The 20,803-nt window shown below is 42.2% G+C and overlaps 1 protein-coding gene across 1 annotated transcript in view; it reads right to left on the reverse strand.

Moving 5' to 3' along the window:
• Positions 1-20,803, reverse strand: part of TBX20 (T-box transcription factor 20) — a 73,582-nt gene that overhangs the window by 10,748 nt on the left and 42,031 nt on the right. Inside the window, exon 6 of the mRNA XM_038772608.1 lies at positions 17,295-17,371. Within this exon, the coding sequence (XP_038628536.1) occupies positions 17,295-17,371 (77 nt within the window). The remainder of the gene's footprint in view (positions 1-17,294; positions 17,372-20,803) is intronic.

Here is a 20,803-nt window from a genome sequence, read left to right on the forward strand (position 1 = left end):
TCTTGGGACTGAGACAGTTAGCTTCTATTTGGAAAATACAAGCAAATAAACCCAAGGAGTGAAATTCATTCAACTGAGCAGAAGAAGTAGCCACTGTGAGAAATCCAAGTCGCAACCATGAAGATGGGAAGCGAACACCAGAAGGCACGTTTATATTCCAAACAAAAGTTTGAGGTGCAGCATGGCCTAGTGGAAAGAGCATGGGTTTAGGAGTCAGAGGACATGGGTTCTAATCCTGGCTCCTCCACTTTCCTTGTGTGACCTTGGGCCAGTCACTTAACTTCTCTGTGCCTCAGTTTCCTCACTGGTAAAATGGGGATTCATGACCTATTCTCCCTCCTAGTCGGACTGTGAACCCCATGTGAGACAGGCACTGTGTCCAAACTGATGAAGTTGTATCTAATCTAGTACTCAGAACAGTGCTGGATACATAGTAAGCACTTCACAAGTAGAATAATAATAATAGTATAATGTAGCCATGCCAAGCAATAGTTTCTGAAACTCAGACCAAGCAGTGTGGCTCAGTGGAAAGAGCACAGGCTGTGGAGTCAGAGGTCATGGATTCAAATCCCGGCTCCACCAATTGTCAGCTGTGTAACTTTGGGCAAGTCACTTAACTTTTCTGTGCCTCAGATACCTCATCTGTAAAATGGGGATTAAGACTGGTGAGCCCCCCGAGGGACAACATGATCACCTTGTAACTTCCCCAGCGCTTAGAATAGTGCTTTGCACATAGTAAGCGCTTAATAAATGCCATTATTATTATTATTATTATTATCCCAGTTAAAATAAGCTAGGACCAGTGCAACCATTTTGCTAGGCAACAACAACTGGAAAACTTAGGTAAACGTGTGGTGAGAGTCAAGATATTAATTGTTTCACTGAAAAGTCCAGAGGAATGGTAAAAAAATAAAGGAAAGTTAAAGAGCAGAGGAATGACCTCTGTAAAGAACACAAACTTGAAGAGATATTTCATTCGGGTGAGCTAGCCCAGAACGTCTGCCCCTTTTGAGTGCTTAGTACAGTATGCACTCAGTAAACACCAGTGATTAAACTGCAGAAATGAGAGTACATAAAGTGCTCATCTGATGCAAGAGTTTATGTTTCAGAAGCAGATTCCGTTATTAGTACAAAAACTAGGGACCAGAGTGCTTTCAGGATTTCAGGAAACCAAGTAACCTCCCAGAAAATGTGTACAGGCTGGAGGGAAGCAGCATGGCATAGTGGATAGAACATGGGGCCTAGGACTCATTCATTCATTCAATCCTATTTATTGAGCGCTTACTGTGTGCAGAGCACTGTACTAAGTGCTTGGGAAGTACAAGTTGGCAACATGTAGAGACGGTCCCTACCCAACAACAGGTTCACAGTCTAGAAGGGGAAGGTCAGAGGTCCTAATCCCAGCTCTGCCTCTTGTCTGCTGTGTGAGTTCACTTCACTTCTCTGTGCCTCAGTTCCCTCATCTGTAAAATGGGGATTGAGGCTGTGAGCTCCATGTAGGATGGGGACTGTGTCCAACCCGATTTGCTTGTATCCACCCCAGTGCTTGGTACAGTGTTTGGCAAATTGTAAGCACTTAACAAATACCATTATTATTATTATTATTATTATGGGATAAGGCTGCTTACAGTATTAGGCAGGAAAATGTTTTCAACAAAAGGTTATCCCTCAATGAGCGGTGTTACTTTTTGCAAGAGAATGTGGGAACCAAAGTGCGGCCGTTGATTATACTGAGCAGCAGCTCTTTCCCCCGTTTGCCAGTTTGCAGAAAGCTGCTGATGAAACAGGGGCAAGATTTTTTCCAGTCAATCATCTCTAGTTCACCCTGATTCATATGGACCTATGCCCAGAGGATGAGTGCATTAGCATCCCTGCGGGCAATCGAGCAAATTCCCACCATGGCTCTTCAGAGAAGACTAGGAGGAAATGTATTAAATGCCACACGTGCTTTTCAAAGTGGTGGCATTTGTAAGCATTTCACAGGAGTGGGAAAGATATTGAAATCTGTTCCATTCATAGGAGATGGCTGACTTTCATTATTTCTGAACAAGCCTATCCCTACGCATGCAAATTATCCAGATAAGATCCAATTCATTTTGAAGCCAAAATGAATTTTGGCTTCAACCGCCCAGACATTTCATGGAAGAAGCTACAGACTTACCCTTGGATCTGTGACCTTTTGGCATAATAATAGTAATGAGGGCATTTGTTAAGCGCTTACTATGTGCAAAGCACTGTTCTAAGCACTGGATCTAATATTCACCCCCTGCTCAGCCCCATACCACTTCTGTACATATTTGTAAATTATATGTTAGGAATTATCTTTATTAATATCTGTCTCCCCTACTAGACTGTAATCTCACTGTGGACAAGGAACTTCTCTACCAATGTTGTTGTACTCTTTCAAGTGCTAAGGACAGTGCTCTGCAAATAGTAAGTGCTCAATAAATACCATTGATGATGATAATGATGATAATGTTGATTGATGATGATGGAAGGGTTTTGGTATTGGACCATGGTCATGGAATCGTCTCTAGACACCCACGATGCCCCAAGTCAGCTTCCCCCAGGCTCCTCTGCAGTTTGGCAATTGTTGTTTACCAATGCCTGGCCTAGTGGCGGTAGTGGTATTTTTTAAGCACTTACTTTGTGCCAGGCACTGTTCTAAGCACTGGGGTAAGTACAAGCAAATCAGGTTGGATAAAGTCCCTGTCCCATATGGGGCTCACAGTCTCAATCCCCATTTGACAGATGAGGTAACTGAGGCATTGAGAAATTGAGTGACTGGGCCAAGGTCACACAGCAGACAAGTGACAGAGCGGGATTAGAACTCAGGTCCTGCTGACTCCTAGGCCTGTGCTAGGCCACGCTGCATCTCACTAACCTTGTGTGCTTTAATGGGATCTGCCCTAATGCAGAAAAATTGCTTAAATGGAGCTGACGGGTACAGATAAGGGGAAAATCTGCCATTTGATTGCATGCATTTCCAAGGCATGTCTATAAGGCAGCTTGCATATCGCACAAATTCCAAGGAAAAACATTTTCCAAATAGCACCATAAATCAACACCATGGCGAGCACTTTCTTTTCCTACGAAAAAAGCCATTATATTCATTTCGTCCTTGGAATATCATTGGCATCATTACTTATGCTTGACTCCTGGAAAAAAGAGAGGATCTTATCAAAGTGATTTACTTGTGTCAGGACTGGAAGTGGACTGAAAGCAATGGCAGTCCCTACAGAAAGATGATATAATCGAATTATTGCCTTTTAAGTGATTGAAAACAGTGGGCATATCAGGGCCATCTCCAAGAAGATTTTACAAAGAAAAGCCAGGCCTTACTGTTTACACTATGCCTCTCCCATGTTCCAAGCAAGATGGAAGATTCAAAAAATTTTGCTAACCCTTCATCTGCCCTCCTGTTTCTTCACCCCAGACACACATTATCTAACCAGGGAATTCAGACCATGTTTTCAAGGAGTTTTGGCTCTCTGAAGCCTGCTCCCACGGTTCTTCCAACTGAGATTGCTAGTGCATCAACAGTGTCTCCAAGTACCTTCCTCACTAACATTTCCAAGTGTACATATAACACTGTAATGCAGCATCCAGAAGTGGGGTGGTCTAGAAGAAAAATAATCTACAATAGCTTCCTGAAGATGACCATTTTAAGATTTACAAGTTCAAAATCCAGCCCCAATTATTGAGACTGTGACCTCATTGTGGGAAGGGATTGCCTCTCTTTACTGCTTTATTGTACTTCCCCAAGCACTTAGCACAATGCTCAGCACACAGTAAGCACTCAATAAATATGATAGATTGAATGAATGAATGAAAGAAATATTGTTCCAAATGGGTCACATGCTTAGAACAGTGCTTTGCACATAGTAAGCGCTTAATAAATGCCATCATTATTATTATTACTCTCAAAGAATTACGCTACCCACTTAAGGCACCTTCTCTTTGCAGTGGAGAGCAGAATAACTCTGGGCAAAGCAAGGGTGATTTGTTTAGACCAAAGATAACAGGTTTTTGTGTGTGTGTGTTTTTTTCAATTAACTCCAGGGATAGTAAACATGAAGTTCATTTAGCTGAAAATGAAAAAAAAGTTTTGAATAGGAAAAATTCAGAGTAAAAAAAAAATTGTTTAGTGGATAGAATTACCTATAAAATAAAATATTGACTAAATTCAAGGCCCTTAGGTTTCTCCCTACCTACGGTGATAATTCAGAACCAGTATAAACTAAGGTCCCTTGCTGTTTTCTGTTTGGATCCAAATACTTCTGTGGAAGGCGGGGCCTTCTTAGTAGAAGTCAGGGTCCCAGGCTGGGCAATCTGATTAGCCCCTCCCTTCCTGTGATCCTCGATGATATCATTAAAATGTAAAAAAAAAATCAAAATCTCCTCCCTCCTCCTCAGACTGTGAGCCTCATGATTGCAGGCAGGGGATTTGTCTACCAACTCTGTTATTTTATACTCCCCAAGAGCAGTGCTATGAACACAGTAAGCACTCAGTAAACACCACTGATGATGATGACAGTGTCTGCCGGGTTTGTCTTGTATTTACCCTAGTGCTTAGTAAAGTGCTTCGCACATAGTAAGCGCTTTACAAAAACCATTATCATTAGCAGCAGCATCACAGTTTATTCAGCCAGAGTGAGGCAGAGATATAGGGGAGCTGTGGGTGGCTTCAACAGTCAAGCTGTTAGGCCCTTTACCTGGGAGGGTGGGAAAGGGAGGAAGGAGGGAGAAGGGAAGAAGAAGAGAGAGGGAGGGAGCAGGGGTGCCCAGTAAGGAGTCAGGAGGACTCCCTCTGGTACTTGTATGCTTGTTCTTCTGAAAGGTAGCAGCCTGGGGGTGGGGATGGGGAGAGGCGAGGGGAGAGGCCCAGAGTGATTCCCTAAGACTTTACACTATCAAGTAAGTTTCCCTTCTTTTCGCATTATCTGCTTAATGACATCTATCAACCAAGGAATCCACAGGATTTTTCCAGGAGATACAGAGCTAAGGGGTGGGGCAGTGATTAGCAACTATTTGTGTTAGTCCCTATCCCTGCATCTGGATAAACTGAAGCCCAGTCGGGAGAGATTTAAAGGAACTGATGAGAACCAGGGGTCTCCCTCTCTTGTCCTGCCACATTCCTTGCTAATTAAAGGGTACGTTCCCCTTTAAAAATCAGACACACCAGCAAAAAAAGCAGTGTGGCATAGTGGATAGAGCACCGACCTGAGTTTTTTAATACCAGCTCTGCCACTTTTCTGCTGGGTGACTTTGGTCAATTTCTCTGTGTCTCAGTTATCTCATCTGTAGAATGGGTATTAAAAATGCGAGCCCGATGTGGGACAGGGACCATCTGATAACCTGATTATCTTGTATCTAGCCCAGCACTTAGTAAAGTGCAAGAAACATAATAAGTGCTTAAGAAATACCGCACTCAAGCACAACAAGACCTGCCTTGTGTTGAGGGTTTTGAGGAAAAATGCCACCTTCATAATAATCCAAGCAGCAGCTATGTTGGTAAGATCAAGGGGGGTGTGATTTGGTAGATCAGTCAAGGCCCCTGTCAACTTGAAACCCTGGGCTTAAGCCCCTTAGAGCCTCAGCATAAATCAGTCTTGGGGGGAGATAGTAAACACAAGATCCCCTAAGTCTTCTCATGAGTGAATTTGGTTTATTGTTCATTAATTTCCCAACTGGAGAAATTTCTATCTGAGCAAAGGGTGAGTTCTTCATCCTCCCATTACTCGCGGGAGTAAGGAATTTCCAACTCCTGGTATATCCATCAGTCCAGGCTACTGAGTTGCCATCTTGGTCCTCTGCAGGACGAATACTTTGGCTCTCATTTAGAGCTGGTAGAACCTGTCTCTCCCAAGTGAGACATTCAAAGTCAGTGTAGAGGTGATTATACATCTTTCTACCCATTCAAAATATTCACTTATCCACTTTGGTAAAAAAAAAAAAAAAAAAAAAAAGGATACCAGAAATATCTACAGAATGGTAGTAAAATGATTTGGGGACTGTTGTGGGGAGGGTGTCAATTATCAATCAACCAATTGATGATATTTATTGAACACATACTATGTGCAGAGCACTGTACTAAGCACTTGGGAGAGTACAATATAACAGAGTTGGCAGCCACATTCCCTGCCCACAAGGAGCTTACAGTCGAGACAAATTATGCCAATAATTTGTCCATGAAGAAAGGAATAAATTCTAGTTCTTTCCTGTAGCAATGTAAAAGGTAATTGCCTTCAGTGACTGGAAAGTAGGAGCATAATATATCTGAAAAGAAAAAGGGAGACATCAAAAGACTCTATGCGGGTAAAAGGTCAGCCTAGTGGAAAGAGCTGAACAGAGGGAAAATATGTCATTTAAAGTTGCAGTTGGTTATCAGTTTTATCCATGTTTGCAGAAGGTCTCAAATAAATGACAACTATTTATAAGTCCTAGATTTCTGTATAAGACTCCTTGTCACAGCATAATTCAAAAGATTTATGCAGATAATTGTATGAATTACTGGAATATGACAAATCAATATCTGCAGAAGTATTTTTCTCTTCCACAAAAAATACTTAATAAATGAAAACTGGAGACAAAATATAAGTTGGGGTGTTTTTTAATCATTCATTTTAATTTGTTAAAGACTGATATTAATCGGGATAGTCAGATGGATGAAGTGATGCCAAATTAATCTGAAAATAGCTTTTAGTCCTTAGTTTGTTTTTAGGACATTTTCAGGCTAACTTGACCCTATGATTTTTATGTTACAACAATGTACACTTTTGTACTTCCTTCTCCTACGAAGAGCATAAAGAACCAAGCAGAGCTTCTTGCTTTTATGACTACAGCACTGACTCTTATGTCCAATTTAGTCAAGATCAGCACAGTTCTAAAATACAAAACTCCAGATAGTCTGGATATAGCATCCTAAATATCTTAAATGTGCTCTAATAAAGAAAACCTCCACCTCAGGTCTCAAAAGCCAGAAATGAGACTTGGGCACCTGCAAAATGCCCCATTTCCCCTCTGACCAAACTAGAGACATTGAGGAAAAAACACAGGCCTAGGAGTTAGCTCGTCATGGGCAGAGATCGTGTGTGCTAATTCTGTTGTATTGTACTCTCCCAAGCATTTAGTGCAGTGCTCTGCATATAGTAAATACTTAAAAATATGACTGATTGATTAATTGACCTGGGCTACTTGTCTGCTGTGTGACTTTGGGCAAATCACTTAGCTTCCCTGTGCCTCAGTTTCCTCAACTGCAAAATGGGAATTCCAAATACCTGCTCTCCCTCCTACTCATATTGTGAGCCCCTTGTGGGACTGGGACTGTATCTGACCTGATTAATTTGTATCTACCCCAGCGCTTAGAACTGTGCTGGACACGTAGTAAGTGTTTAACAGATACCATAAAAATGGCTCTTATTCAGCTTTCAGCTAAATCCGTGCTACTTTTTGTTCTCCTGACTTTTTTATGGTATTTGGTAAGCACTTACTATGTGCCAGGAACTAAACTAAGACCTAGGATAGATGCAGCTAATCAAGTTGGACACAGTCAATGTCCCACATGGAGCTCACGGAATTAATCCCCATTTCACAAATGAGGGAACTGAGACACAGAGGAGTGAAGTGTCTTGACCAAGGTTATACAGCAGACTAGTGATGGAGTCAGGATTAGAACCCAGGTCCTTCCTACTCCCAGGCCTATGCTCTATCCAATGGGAACAAGGTAGATTGTGAGTCCTGTGTGGAAGTTCATAAACCTGAACTACCCCAGTGCTTAGCATGTTCTATCCACTAGGCCACACTGCTTCCCCATCCTAGGGAAATTCCAGTGGGACTCAGAGTTGACTTGTTCTGAGATAAAAGTGTCCGTATGTATGTGGGAGAAGGGGCAGGGGAGGAGTGTTTATCATTTCTTGAACCTAAAACCAGTCCTGGTCACCCAAGAGTTCTCAGGAGACGAGGCCCAAATATACAAAGTTGTGTTATACTTCATGAATTAAACATTGTGGAATTGAAAACTAAACACTGGAGCAGAGTTTTAAGAAATATCGCAAACTCTATCACAGCACCTTTCATTAAAATCTCATGATTCCAACTGTAGTTTGCAGTCAGGATAACAACGTGATAGCTGTTTGTTGCCCAAAGGAATGAATACCCTCCAGGAAATGGACCGGGCATATAAATAAAAGTTCCCATTCTAGAATTGTGAGAGTCCCTTTATTATCATTATTGAAAAGAAAAATGAATGAGTATCCCTTAGTATGTAGCAACAATGCTCTAATACTCTTCTGTCATTAGACTCATACCCTGGTTTATAATAATCTAGGGATTCTGAAACAGCTAAGCCCAGGATTGCCATCATTCTTCTCTCCACTCTGCTGAAACTGTCTAATTTTACCTTTCTCTAGAGGAGTTTTCTAGTAATAATTATGATATTTATTAAAACATTGCTGCATGCTAAGCACTGGGTTAGGTCAAGTTTATGAACTAGGGCACAGTCCCTGTTCCACACAGGACTCACAATCTACCTTATTCCCATCGTTCAGGTGAGGAAACTGTGACCCGGAAAAGTTAAGTGATTCGCCCAAAGTTACCCAATAGACTAGTGGTGAAGCTGGGACTCAAACCACATTTGGGACATGGCCTGTATCCAACCTGATTATCGTACCCCAGTACTTAATACAGTGCCTGGCCCATGGTAAGTGCTTAACAAATACCATTAAAAAAACCAACAAAACAAAAAAAAGGGTCTCCAACTCCTAGAATGCATCTTAAGTGTGGTTTATTGATGTACTAGGAGACGTTTGATGTGAGGAAAAATAATAAAATTGATGGACTCGTGCTGTTTTTGGCTGCCCAGAGCAAATGAAAGGTAAATAGAGAAAAAGAGGAGGGTATGAATTATCATTTTACAGCTTGGATAATTTTTTCAGTAGTCCTGGATTTCAGCAGTCTCCTTTCCAGGGCTTCCAGTTTAATTCTTTTGGAAGAAAGCCCGGGTAAAAAAAGTCCCCATTAGCTGGTTAAGGTGAAGATGGGCCTCAGATATACAAAAGTTAGGTACAGAGAGTCTCCTGAAAACTTAAAGGAAGAGATGACTAGCAAGGAAGAAGTATATATGGAAAGGGAATAGTAAGAGGAAGAAAAAAAGTCAGCAGATATTCCACAAGTTAATTATGAAGAACACAGCTAGGTATTCTGTCTGGTATTGAAAATGCTTTTCACCTAACTCTGTAAAGAATCAATGGCCCTGTACACTTCTTTTTAACGGTATTTGTTAAATGCTAACCCCTCTATTGCCTCCCAACAAAGCACCGTGGTAACCATCACCCTCCCTCCCATCACCGTGGATTCCTGCTCCACGCTTTTGGGTTGCTCCCAGACTCCTCTATCATTGCCAAGACTTAGATCCAATTTTGTCTATTTGTTTGTCTTATGTTTTAACATTTCATCACTTCTGATGTGTCTGTCACTAATCCTTTCTCCCCACTTAAACTGTTAGATTGTGAGCCAACTCCATGAAGGAAAGGGACCGTGTTTAATTTCTATCTGGGTATCCTCTCCCAGTGCTTAGTACAGTGCTCTGCACACCGTAAGCACTTAATAAACACTATGATTACTATTACTGAAATTATATGAAAGAATTTCCAGATGGGGAAAGCTGTTGGAATCGGTGACCAAAGCTAGTTTTGTTTGCCTGTGGTAGGGCTATTTCTGCACCTTTTTGGGTGGTAGTGCGAAGGGCCCTGGATTTGGGGGAGCCTGGACAGCTGCTGAAAAGATGAACAATATCCCCAGATCAGATGCCAGTTCTGAGGTCCAGGTAGGAGTGAGGGTTCTTGACATCTGTGGTCCCAGAGAGTACGATTATTCCAAATCCAACCAAAAAGGTCCTGACACAAAGTCCCTCTAGACTGTAAGCACATTAAGAGCAGGGAAAGTGTCTACCAACTGTATTATACTGTACTCTCCCAAATGCTTAACAGTGTTCCTCAGCAAGTGCTCAATAAATACCACTGATTGATATGTTGTGGGACCTTGTGATCTCCTCTCTGACCTTACATTTACCAGAATGCCAGAATATCATCATCATCAATCGTATTTATTGAGTGCTTACTGTGTGCAGAGCACTGTACTAAGCGCTTGGGAAGTACAGATTGGCAACATATAGAGACAGTCCCTACCCAACAGTGGGCTCACAGTCTAAAAGGGGGAGAATATCTGGCAAGAGCCCCCTGGAAGGAGGGCATCTGATATTTTTCCTCATTTTTGCATCAGTCTGCGGTAGTGGGATAGACTAGATGACCTCTGAAAGTCCAATCTAGTGATTGGTAAGATTCATCCAATTTTATATTCCAGATTCTTGTATTTTTCCCTGCGAGACGCTCATTGGCAAAACTACCAATAGAGGGAGTAGGAAACCCATTTACTGGGCAAAGATTTTCTTCCTTGAGATTATTTAAACCCTTAGAAAGGGAAAGAAAAAAAAACTAAGCCCCTCAAATACACAGCTGCAGTTTCTACCTATAACTTGGGGGCACTTATATAAGGAATCTATATAAAAATGTAGAATTCAACAGCTAAAGAGTTTCATTTGCCAAGGGACTATTTAGCTAATAATAGTAATGACGGTATTTGTTAAGTGCTTACTGTGTGTCAAGCACTGTTCTAAGCGCTTGGGTAGACACAAGGTTATCAGGTGGTCCCACGTGGGGCTCACAGTCTTAATCCCCATATTACAGCTGAGGTAACTGAGGCACAGAGACATTAAGTGACTTGCCCAAAGTCACAAAGCTGACAAGTGGTGAGGCCGGCATTAGAACACATGCTCTCTGATTCCCAAGTCCATGCTCTTTCCACTGAGCCATGCTGCTTGAGCTCACAGTCGAATGGGAAGATAAGATGAAAAACCTGAGGCACAGAGCAGTTGAGTGGCTTCCTCAAGATCGCAGAGTAGGCAAGTGTCAGAGCCAGGATAAGAACCCAGACCTGACTCCCAGTCCTGTGTTCTTTTCAGGAGGTCACACCATTTGTCAATTATTTAAATTTAGATAACCTAAACTTTTTATCCGTAGGTGACAACACCCTCCCTTCCCAAATCTCTTTCAAGACCTACTGACAAACTTTTGATGTCAGCCTGCTCGTCCTCTGTCTGTCTTTTTGTAGAAGTGTTAATGGGATGGGAAAGTTTGGGAATTTGAGCAGAATTAAGAGACTTGGATAGTTAATTGAGAGGGTCTAACACAAAGAAGACTCAACCCTCGCAAAATGGAGCAAAATGGAGAGCCCGGTCTTCCTGACCAAAGTGCAGGCTCAGTCCCAAACTCAAAATCTCAAGCCATTTAAGCCACATTCAGGATGAAATGTGATCTATAATGAGAGCTCTTGTCCAGAGCTGTGCTAAATGGCCCCCTTGGGATTTCTTGTGCTCTTGTTTTTACGGGTTTCCCACTGGCTAACCCACTCTGAGAATGGAAAGAATAATTTGCTGGAGATCCATATGTGGCTTGTCTACATACCTTGGGTATCTAAAACTTGAGTCCCATCCATCAGTCAATCAATGGTATTTACTGAGTGCTTACTGTGTACAGAGCACTGTATCAAGTGTTTGGGAGAGTACAGTACAACAGAGTTTGTAGACACATTCCCTACCCCTAAGGAGCTTACAGCCCAGAGTGGGAGACAAGCCTTAAAATGACCTCCTTCTTGCCAAACCTGTACTCCATCCTAATCCTGCTTGGTCTCTTGGCTGCCTTAGATACTGCAGACCATCCATTTTCCCTGGAAATATTACCTAACCTTGTTTTTTTTTCCTGACACAGTTGCTTCTCTTAACCTCTCCAGTCTCCTCTGCAGTCTCTGTCACTGGCTTCTCCTCTTTCTCCCCCTCCCTAACTATGGAAGTTAGGTCCTCTGCCATCCCCTTCTCTACATATTTTGCTCTCATTCCTTTGAGAAGCTGTTGCACACCCATCGCTCCATCTATCTCTTTTATGCAGATGTCACCCAGACTCCCTCGTTAGCCCTGACCTCTCTCCTTCTCCGCAATCTCACATCTTCATTACTCCACAACATCTCTTCATGGGTGACCAGCTGGCTCCTTCAGCTCAAAAAGTCCAAAACCCCAGCAATCAATGGTATTTATTGAACACTTACAGTGTGCAAAGGATTACACTAAGCTCCTCTTCTCTGAAGCCAGTGACCTTGGCTTGATTTTTTTTCCCTTTCAGCCTCCATATTCAGTCTGTCACGAAATCCTGTTGGTTTTTCCTCCACCACATTTCCAGGGTTTGCATTTTCCTCTCAATCTGAATGTCCACCACATTTGTCCACGTACTTGTCTTATCCCCGATTGATTTCTGCATTGGACTCTTAGCTGATATTCAGTCAATCAGTGGTATTTATTGAGTGCTTACTATATGCAGAGCTCTGTACTAGGTGCTTGGGAGAGTTCAGTACAAGAGAGATGGTAGACATAAATCCCTGACCATAGAGGGCTTACATTTCTGACTCTAGTCTCTCTTCTCTACAGTTCTTACTTCACACTGCTGCCTGGATAATTTTGATAAAGTGTCATTCTGTGCATATTTCCTTATTCCTCAAAAATGTAAAAATGATCATGCATTCATTGCTCTCCATATCATGTAGAAATCCTGACAATTAGCTGTACCGTATTCAGTCGACTCTCTTTCCTTCTATTTGCGCACTGCCTTCTTCTGCTACATTGCAACTTTCCCTCTTTGTTTCTCTAACCATTTTTTTCCTGTGCCCTATTCTTATCTCTTCTCTTATCTGACCTGTTGCTCATTCCCTCCCTGCAAACACCTGGAATTCCCTCCCTTTTCATATCCAGCAGACCTCAGCTCTCCCCACCTTCAAAGTCCTTCTCGAATCACATCTCCTCTAAAAGATTTTGGTGATCAATTTATGTGTACCTTATTACTTAAGCACTAACTTTCTCCTTCCTCCTATTTGTAATTTATTTTAAGGTCTGCATCCCCCACTAGACTGTAGGCTCTTTAAGGGAAGGGATCATGTCTACTAATTCTCTAAGCTCCTCGTGGGCAGTGTCTACCAACTCTGTTATTTTGTAATCTTCCAAGTGTTTAATAATAATAACAATAATGGCATTTATTAAGTGCTTACTAGGTGCAAAGCACTGTTCTAAGCACTGGGGAGGTTACGAGGTGATCAGGTTGTCCCACGGGGGGCTCACAGTTTTAATCCCCATTTTACAGATGAGGTCACTGAGGCCCAGAGAAGTGAAGTGACTTGCCCAAAGTCACACAATTGGCGGAGCAGGGATTTGAACCCATGACCTCTGATTCCAAAGCCCGTGCTCTTTCCACTGAGCCACGCTGTTTCTTTATACAGTAAGCATTCAATAACTATGATTGACTGATTCATATTATTTTAATCTCCCAAGCCCCTAGAACAGTGTTTTGCACACAGTAGTTGCTCAATTAAATATGAATCGATTCATTGATTATTTGATTGATCACTTCAGCATGTCGATCTAGGCACCACTTTGCTCTGGCAACTGATTGTTCTATGTGGCTTGCTATTTGCCTTCCGTTCTTAAACCTACTAATTGCATTTGGGCTTTCCCTAAAGGGGATTCTGCATTACTAATAGGTTTAATCCAGTTTCTTCAGGCACTGCTCAGGTATTTTAGGAGGTGAACCAAGCTGAGCTGCTGGTTCACCAGGCCCTGGAAGCAAGGTAGAATAAGCCTTGGGCCAAACGTAGCTGAAGGACAGGAATATAACCAGGGCTAGCCACAGAACAGTGGGCTTCAAGTTGCATGGTGCTGCTCAGAGTTCTTGGTCCCAGAGAGGCTGATATGTAAACCGGGAGAAAAATGGGGAGGAGTCATCGAAGAGGAAAGTGAATGGGGGTGGGAGAGATTGAGGGTGGGGATGAATGGAATAGGGAGGAGAGACATTCAGGGTGACATTCACGGGAGAAGAAGAACCAGAAGAAGTGGAAGGGTTGTCCAAAAAGGAGGGAAAAGAGGAAAGGGAAAAGGATACAAAAAGCTGAGGACCCAAATCCAGAAACAGGAGATGGATGATCATATTGGGAATAAAGGATGTAGGGGGAAGGAAAGGGACCCAGAGAAATGAAAGGGCAAGAAAGTTGGGGAGAAAGACAGCGAGAGAGAGGGAGAGGGAGAGAGAGAGAGAGAGAGAGAGAGAGAGAATGCTAGGAAAGAGGGAAATTTGTGGGAAAGAAAGGGAGATAAAGAGAAGCAGGTGGAAAATATTAAAATGCCATGAAGGCTGCAGCTAGTCAACTTTGCTAAACTTGGGCTCAAAAAGTATGAATTTGAAAATCTTAACCAGCAGTGGGGAGAGAAAAGAACTTCTTAATACTCTGAGGTCAATTCTTTTCCTCCCAGCTATGGACAGTTATGAGACTGAAAAAGCAAGTGCTAAACACCAAAGGTAACAAATGCCAAATGGGAGTCTCTGCCTCTATTTATGGTTATAGAGTATGGAACCACTGGAGCCATTTTCCCCAGAGTGGAGTAGCTAAAAATTAAATTATTACAAGAATCCCCATGTGAGGCAGAGCTCTGGCTTCTTGGTTCAGTTCCCAGTTGATTAGAGCAGGCTATATGCAGAACAGCCCCTAACATGACCGGTTAGATTGAGAGTACTAGGAAGAGCGTATCAGAATCAGAGGTGGCATTGACATTTTGTGGGGAAGCAGTGTAGGAGATACATGAGATGCTCAGGTATTTGAATGAAACAAGAGAGCGCAGCGAGCAGAATACATTTTAGAGTAGCTATGAGTCTTTCTCACTAAAAAAGAATATTACTGGTTGGCCTAAGATGAAAAATGCAAATGGATTTAGTCAAAAAGCCTTTTTTTAAAAAAAAAAATTCCTACCCAGGAGTTGTAAATCTGGGACAGGAAACTTGAAATCATTAAGGTCACATATTTATTACATCATATCCAATTAGGTTAGAAAAGTGCAATTTCTGTCATCATGTCATAAAAAGATGTGTTTTTCTCTCAGATCTTCCCTAAAGAAAAGCTCTCTATATGGTTACAGATAGAGGCTGTTTTCAATCAGTTACAAGGAGCAATCCAATTACTAGATGGTTTAGTGCAGTAACTGACTCCAGACTAATTTAATTTCTTTAGGTCTCTAAAGATCAATTGATCTGATTTGTTTCCCTCCCCAAAGGCTGTTTAGGAAAAAGCAGACCAAAATACCTGGAAATGCAATCCAAAGCTTGGCCATTTCACACTACCTAGGTCATCTTGCCAACTTTCAGCTAGTCGTGACGGGGAGTGTCTGCAGTCCTCAGATCAGTCCTTGGATCACTATGTCAGCGACTCCGGGACAGCACTGCAAATGCTCTTCGTGGCACTCAACCCACCCCTCCCCTTGGAAATGGACAATCTCGGCTGTTTGCCTAATCAAATATGGGTACAAATCCCCTGGGCTTCACCCTGACATACCTTGAAAACAAATAGGACATTTACTCTTTCATGGTGGCCTTATTGGGCCTATTAGCATTTCATCAGATGAGGCATAAATCACTTGATATCCTGCAATCGTTGCACTGATGCTGAAAAGATGCTTTTCAGTAGGTACGGGATAAAAAAAAAGCAGACCTCTGATTGATTTCAAAGTTGGATCCCGAATTCCTTCTACATCCTGCACAGTGGCTGTCTTATATTTGGTGCTCAGAAAATATTAGGAAGTTATTTAAAGAACAAGTCATTTTTCTGGAGACTGTAAGCTTGTTATCGGTAGGGAGCCAGTCTACCAACTCTGTTGTACTCTCCCAAGTGCTTAGTACAGTGCCCTCAACATTAAGCCCTCAAACCATCGATTAATATGTGGAAAGCCAAATTAGGCTGGTTGGGTATTGCCCTAGGGGTATATTTGTGCTCCCCATGCAAGGTTGGCACTCAATGGGGACAACAGTGAAGACAGTGGCAATGCAATTCCTAGAAGCCGGTCGGCTCTCAAGTATAGGCTTCTGTTTGCCATAATCTCATATTCTTTCTACATGCAGAGAGCTATGGATGGCAATGGAAGGCCCCCAAGAACGAATGGATTTACCTGACTAGAAATATCTTAGAAACTGTCAGATGGCAATAATTCATAATCATACAGAATCCTACAGCTCTGCTGGAAAGGTAAAAATCTATCATTACCATTCTGAAAAACTATAACCATTAGTCTACATTTCCCTGTCCCACATGGGGCTTGCAGTCTAAGAATATTCAACAGAAAATTTTTTTTGAATAATACTATTTCTAACCAGGGATCATTATCCCAACTTAAGCAGCAATTCCAAGGTGGATCCAAAGTCCGAAAGCAATTCCTGTCTCCATTTTCCCCGAGTCAGTTTATAGAGGAACCACTTTAACTAGGGAACCATCCAAGATTATCAAAAATCCAGGCCTATGTTTGTAGGATATGGGTAGATTAGGAGTATACTTAGAAGTAGCGAGGGTAGACTTAGAAGTAAAAGCAGTGTGACTTAGTATATCCCAGGGGCCTAGGAGTCAAAGGACCTTGGCTTTAATCCAAGCTCTGCCACGTACCTGCTGTGTGACCCTGGGCAAGTCACTTACCTTCTCTGTGCCTCAGTTCTCCCAGCTGCAAAATGGGGCTTCAATACCTATTCTCCCTCCTATTTAGAAAGTGAGGCCCCTTTGGGACTTGATAATCTTTTACTTAGTCCAGCGCTTAGTGCAGTGCTTGACACATAGTAAGCACTTAACAAATACCACAGTTATTTCTTAGAGGGAATTAGATACAAGTGTTGAAGCTTGCTGGATTAAGTAGTAAAATAATATTTAAGCCAACTATATCTCCCCCCTCACATTCGACACGTACATTCTGGATGACCAGAGCAGGCAAAATATTTTCAGGGATATTCTCTGCAGACCGTTTAGCACTTTCCCAGAAATCCAGCTGACATCAATAGGATTGGATAGCCTGATAACCAGGGAGCTTTATTTTATACTGCTGATGGACTTTCACAACCATCAAAGTGACTACTTCAAGAAGTCACCTTAGAAAGCTGAACATGTAATAGATTCAACAGGCACAGAGGCCAAGGCGCAAATCAGTTCTGTCTCTATGAGGATTATAACTTGAAAAAAAATAGTGTTGAAGAAAAGTGACTATTTACTACCAGTGCACAGCTAGATTATGTTAAAACGCAAAACTTCTTTGGAGTTGAAAGGACCGTTTTCCTCCCAACTTTCTCTTCTTTTTATCTTATCTCAACAGAAAGTAAACAGAAAGCCCCCATTACCTCTCAATATCAGTGAGTCTGGACGAGTCCCGGAATCCTTTGGCAAAAGGGTTGCTGTCGATTTTCAGCTTGGTTATCTGGAAACGCAAGAAAGAGTAACACAGTGGTATCATTTCTGCTGCTAAAGCCATAGAGTTGGCAGGGTGTATTCAAATTCCACTCTCTTTTAACTCTGTGAGTCCTGGCAATGTGTTTCCCCAAAGTGCGTTTTAAAAAAATCACATCTGTGAGGTAATAGTTTTATTTAGGACTCAGAGATGTTGAGGACCAATTCTCTTTTTCAGTTGGCCCTTTCGTCTTAAACCTATTCTGGAGTGTGATTCACATTCGGCGTGGGATAATTCTGGGATGACTTTCCTTAAATCTCAGCAGGGCCAAATAAAAACTCTTCTTTACATACTCTGAATTCTGCAGAATTTGTATCAGAAGTAAACTTTGCTTCAAGGTTTTCAGGAAAGATCTCAGGACGGGCAAGGAATAAGGCAGGTCAGAAGAAAAGAATGTTAGCAGTCAATTCAGTACTACACTTATATATGCGACATTTCCATTCTATTGCAGCCAATTTTCACTTACCTGGAATAGGCTTAAACATAATAATGATAAACACAGAGGTCATTATCTTTCCTCAAAATGTCACCTGTGGGGCAGGGGCTGGTGGGGGGCAAGAGACTAGAGGCTAGACCTCGATTTCTATCCATAAATCTTTCTCAAATATAGCATGAATGAAATGCAGCATCTTGACAATAGATGGGGAAAGGAGCACATGGCCTGGTGGAAAGAGCATGGACATATGAGTCAGGGGACCTGGGTTCTAATCCTGGCCCTGTCATTTTTCTGCTCTGACACCTCTGGCAAGTCACTTCACTCGATCTACATGCACTCCCTCGATCTACACGCAATCCCTTGGCTCCCCTCATTCGACCCCCGGCCCACGTTCATCCCCCGGGCCTGAAATGCCCTCCCTCTGCCCATCCGCCAGGCTAGCTCTCTTCCTCCCTTCCAGGCCTTACTGAGAGCTCACCTCCTCCAGGAGACCTTCCCAGACTGAGCCCCTTCCTTCCTCTCCCCCTCGTCCCCCTCTCCATCCCCCCATCTTACCTCCTTCCCTTCCCCACAGCACCTGTATATATGTTTGTACATATTTATTACTCAATGTATTTATTTATTTTGCTTGTACATATCTATTCTATTTATTTTATTTTGTTAGTATGTTTGGTTTGGTTCTGTCTCCCTCTTTTAGACTGTGAGCCCACTGTTGGGTAGGGACTGTCTCTATATGTTGCCAACTTGTACTTCCCAAGCGCTTAGTACAGTGCTCTGCACACAGTAAGCGCTCAATAAATATGATTGATTGATTGATTGATTCACTTCTCTGGGCCTCAATTTCCTCATCTGTAAAATGGGGAATCAATACCTGGTCTCCCTCCTACTTAGACTGTGAACCCCACGTGGGACAGGGACTCTGTCCACCCAGGTGGACTTGAACGTATATCTATCCCAGTGCTTAGAGAAGTTCTTCTCACGTAGTAAGTGCTTAACAAATACAATACTACCACCACTACTACTACTACTGCTTGGAGAAGCAGCATGGCTCAGTGGAAAGAGCCCGGGCTTTGGAGTCAGAGGTCATGAGTTCAAATCCCAGCTCTGCCAATTGTCAGCTGTGTGACTTTGGGCAAGTCCCTTCACTTCTCTGTGCCTCAGTTACCTCATCTGTAAAGTAGGGATGAAGACTGTGAGCCCTCCATGGGACAACCTGATCACCTTGTAACCTCCCCAGTGCTTAGAACAGTGCTTTGCACATAGTAAGCACTTAATAAATGTCATTATTATTATTACTACTACTACTACTACTACTACTAATGCATCCTTCAATAATGTAGTATTCAAAATGCTGAACCCTGTATTCTTCCCCACCCATTTTCAGGGCCATCTGGACACATTTTGGTGACCCCAAATATACTTCCATTACCTTAAATAACAGAGGATGTGGGTAAAGCCAGAGAGAAAAAAGTTGCTTTCCTATTGGACCTTTTCACCAAAATAATTTTTACCAAAAATCACAGGCTAAAATACTTAAATGAAGGGATATTTCTCTCAGCTATCGAGGGCGTTTTAAATGGAAATGAATCAAATGCCAATCTAGTGCTATAACAAGCATTAACAGACATTTCTCAATCACTTTCCTAGGCTTCAGTACTACCAAGGCCAAGTATACATTTTAATATAGACTGGAGTTGGACGAGTTAAGTAGAAAGGGGGAAGGTGGAAGAGGAGAGAGGTAGCATGTGAGCCTTTGTAACCCTGACACTCTAGAAACTATTCAATGGCAGGCTGCCAGAAAATTAAGCAGTCCCTTCTTTCTAGCCTAACACTAAAACTCAGCAGCTCTATAGGCAAAGATTCAGAGGCCAGCTAACACCATTGGAATGAATGCTAGAATTCCTAAGTCATTCCTGCTCCAATTCCATAGTTACATTCTTGAAACCCCCACCTTAATAAAATGCTACATTGTGACAACCATCAGCTCAAAGGTAAACAGGAGGCTAGGGAGAAAATGACTTAAACACAATAGAAACAAAGCATTGGCGGGGAGTTAGGAACCCACCAGGCTTCTTCTTTTAAATCTTAAAGCAGTCTTTGGTGTTTACGGTGCAGGGACATTTTAACAGGTCATTAACATTTTACAAAGAACTAATTTGTAAACGTTTAAATTCTACTATTTCCAAAATAAGTAATTGTGGATTGCAAACACTTACAATCAGCTTAACAAATACCATTAAAAAACGCTAATAACTGATACAGTGTCTTTGAATCAGAAATACAATTGGATATTTTTAATGATACTTCCTAAGTGCTTTCTTTGGGTCAAGCACCGTACTAAGTGCTAGGGTAGATACAAGAAAATCAGTTTAGACATGGTTCCTGTCCCATATGGGGCTTAGAGTCTAAGTAGGGAGAAGTAGGATTTAATCCTCATTTTGCAGATGAGGTAATTGAAGCACAGAGAAGCAATCAGTTGTATTGTTGAGAGCTTAAAGTGTGAAGAGCACTGTACTAAGCACTTGGGAGAGTACAATATAACGATATAACAGACACATTCCCTGCTCACAGTGGGCTTACAGTCTAGAAGTTGACTTGCCCAAGGTCACACAGCAGACAAGTAGAATCCAGATCCTCTGATTCCCAGCCCTATGCTCTTTCCTCTCCACTGTGACTGGGAAAAACTGCAGTATCTTGTGATAAATCTAAAAGCAGTATAGCATAGTGGATAGGGCACGGGCCTAGGAGTTGGAAGGTCATGGGTTCTAATCCCAGTTCCTCCACTTGTCTGCTGTGTGACCTTGGGCAAGTCACTTCACTTCTCTGTGCCTCAATTACCTCATCTGGAAAAGGGGAATTGAGACTGTGAGCCCCACATGGGACAGCGACAATAACCAACCTGATTTGCTTGCATCCATCCCAATGCTTAGTACAGTGCCTGGTGGATAGTAAGCCCTCAACAAATA

This window comes from Tachyglossus aculeatus, chromosome 2 (assembly GCF_015852505.1).
Source record: "Tachyglossus aculeatus isolate mTacAcu1 chromosome 2, mTacAcu1.pri, whole genome shotgun sequence".
In the NCBI taxonomy this organism is placed as follows: Eukaryota; Metazoa; Chordata; class Mammalia; order Monotremata; family Tachyglossidae; genus Tachyglossus; species Tachyglossus aculeatus.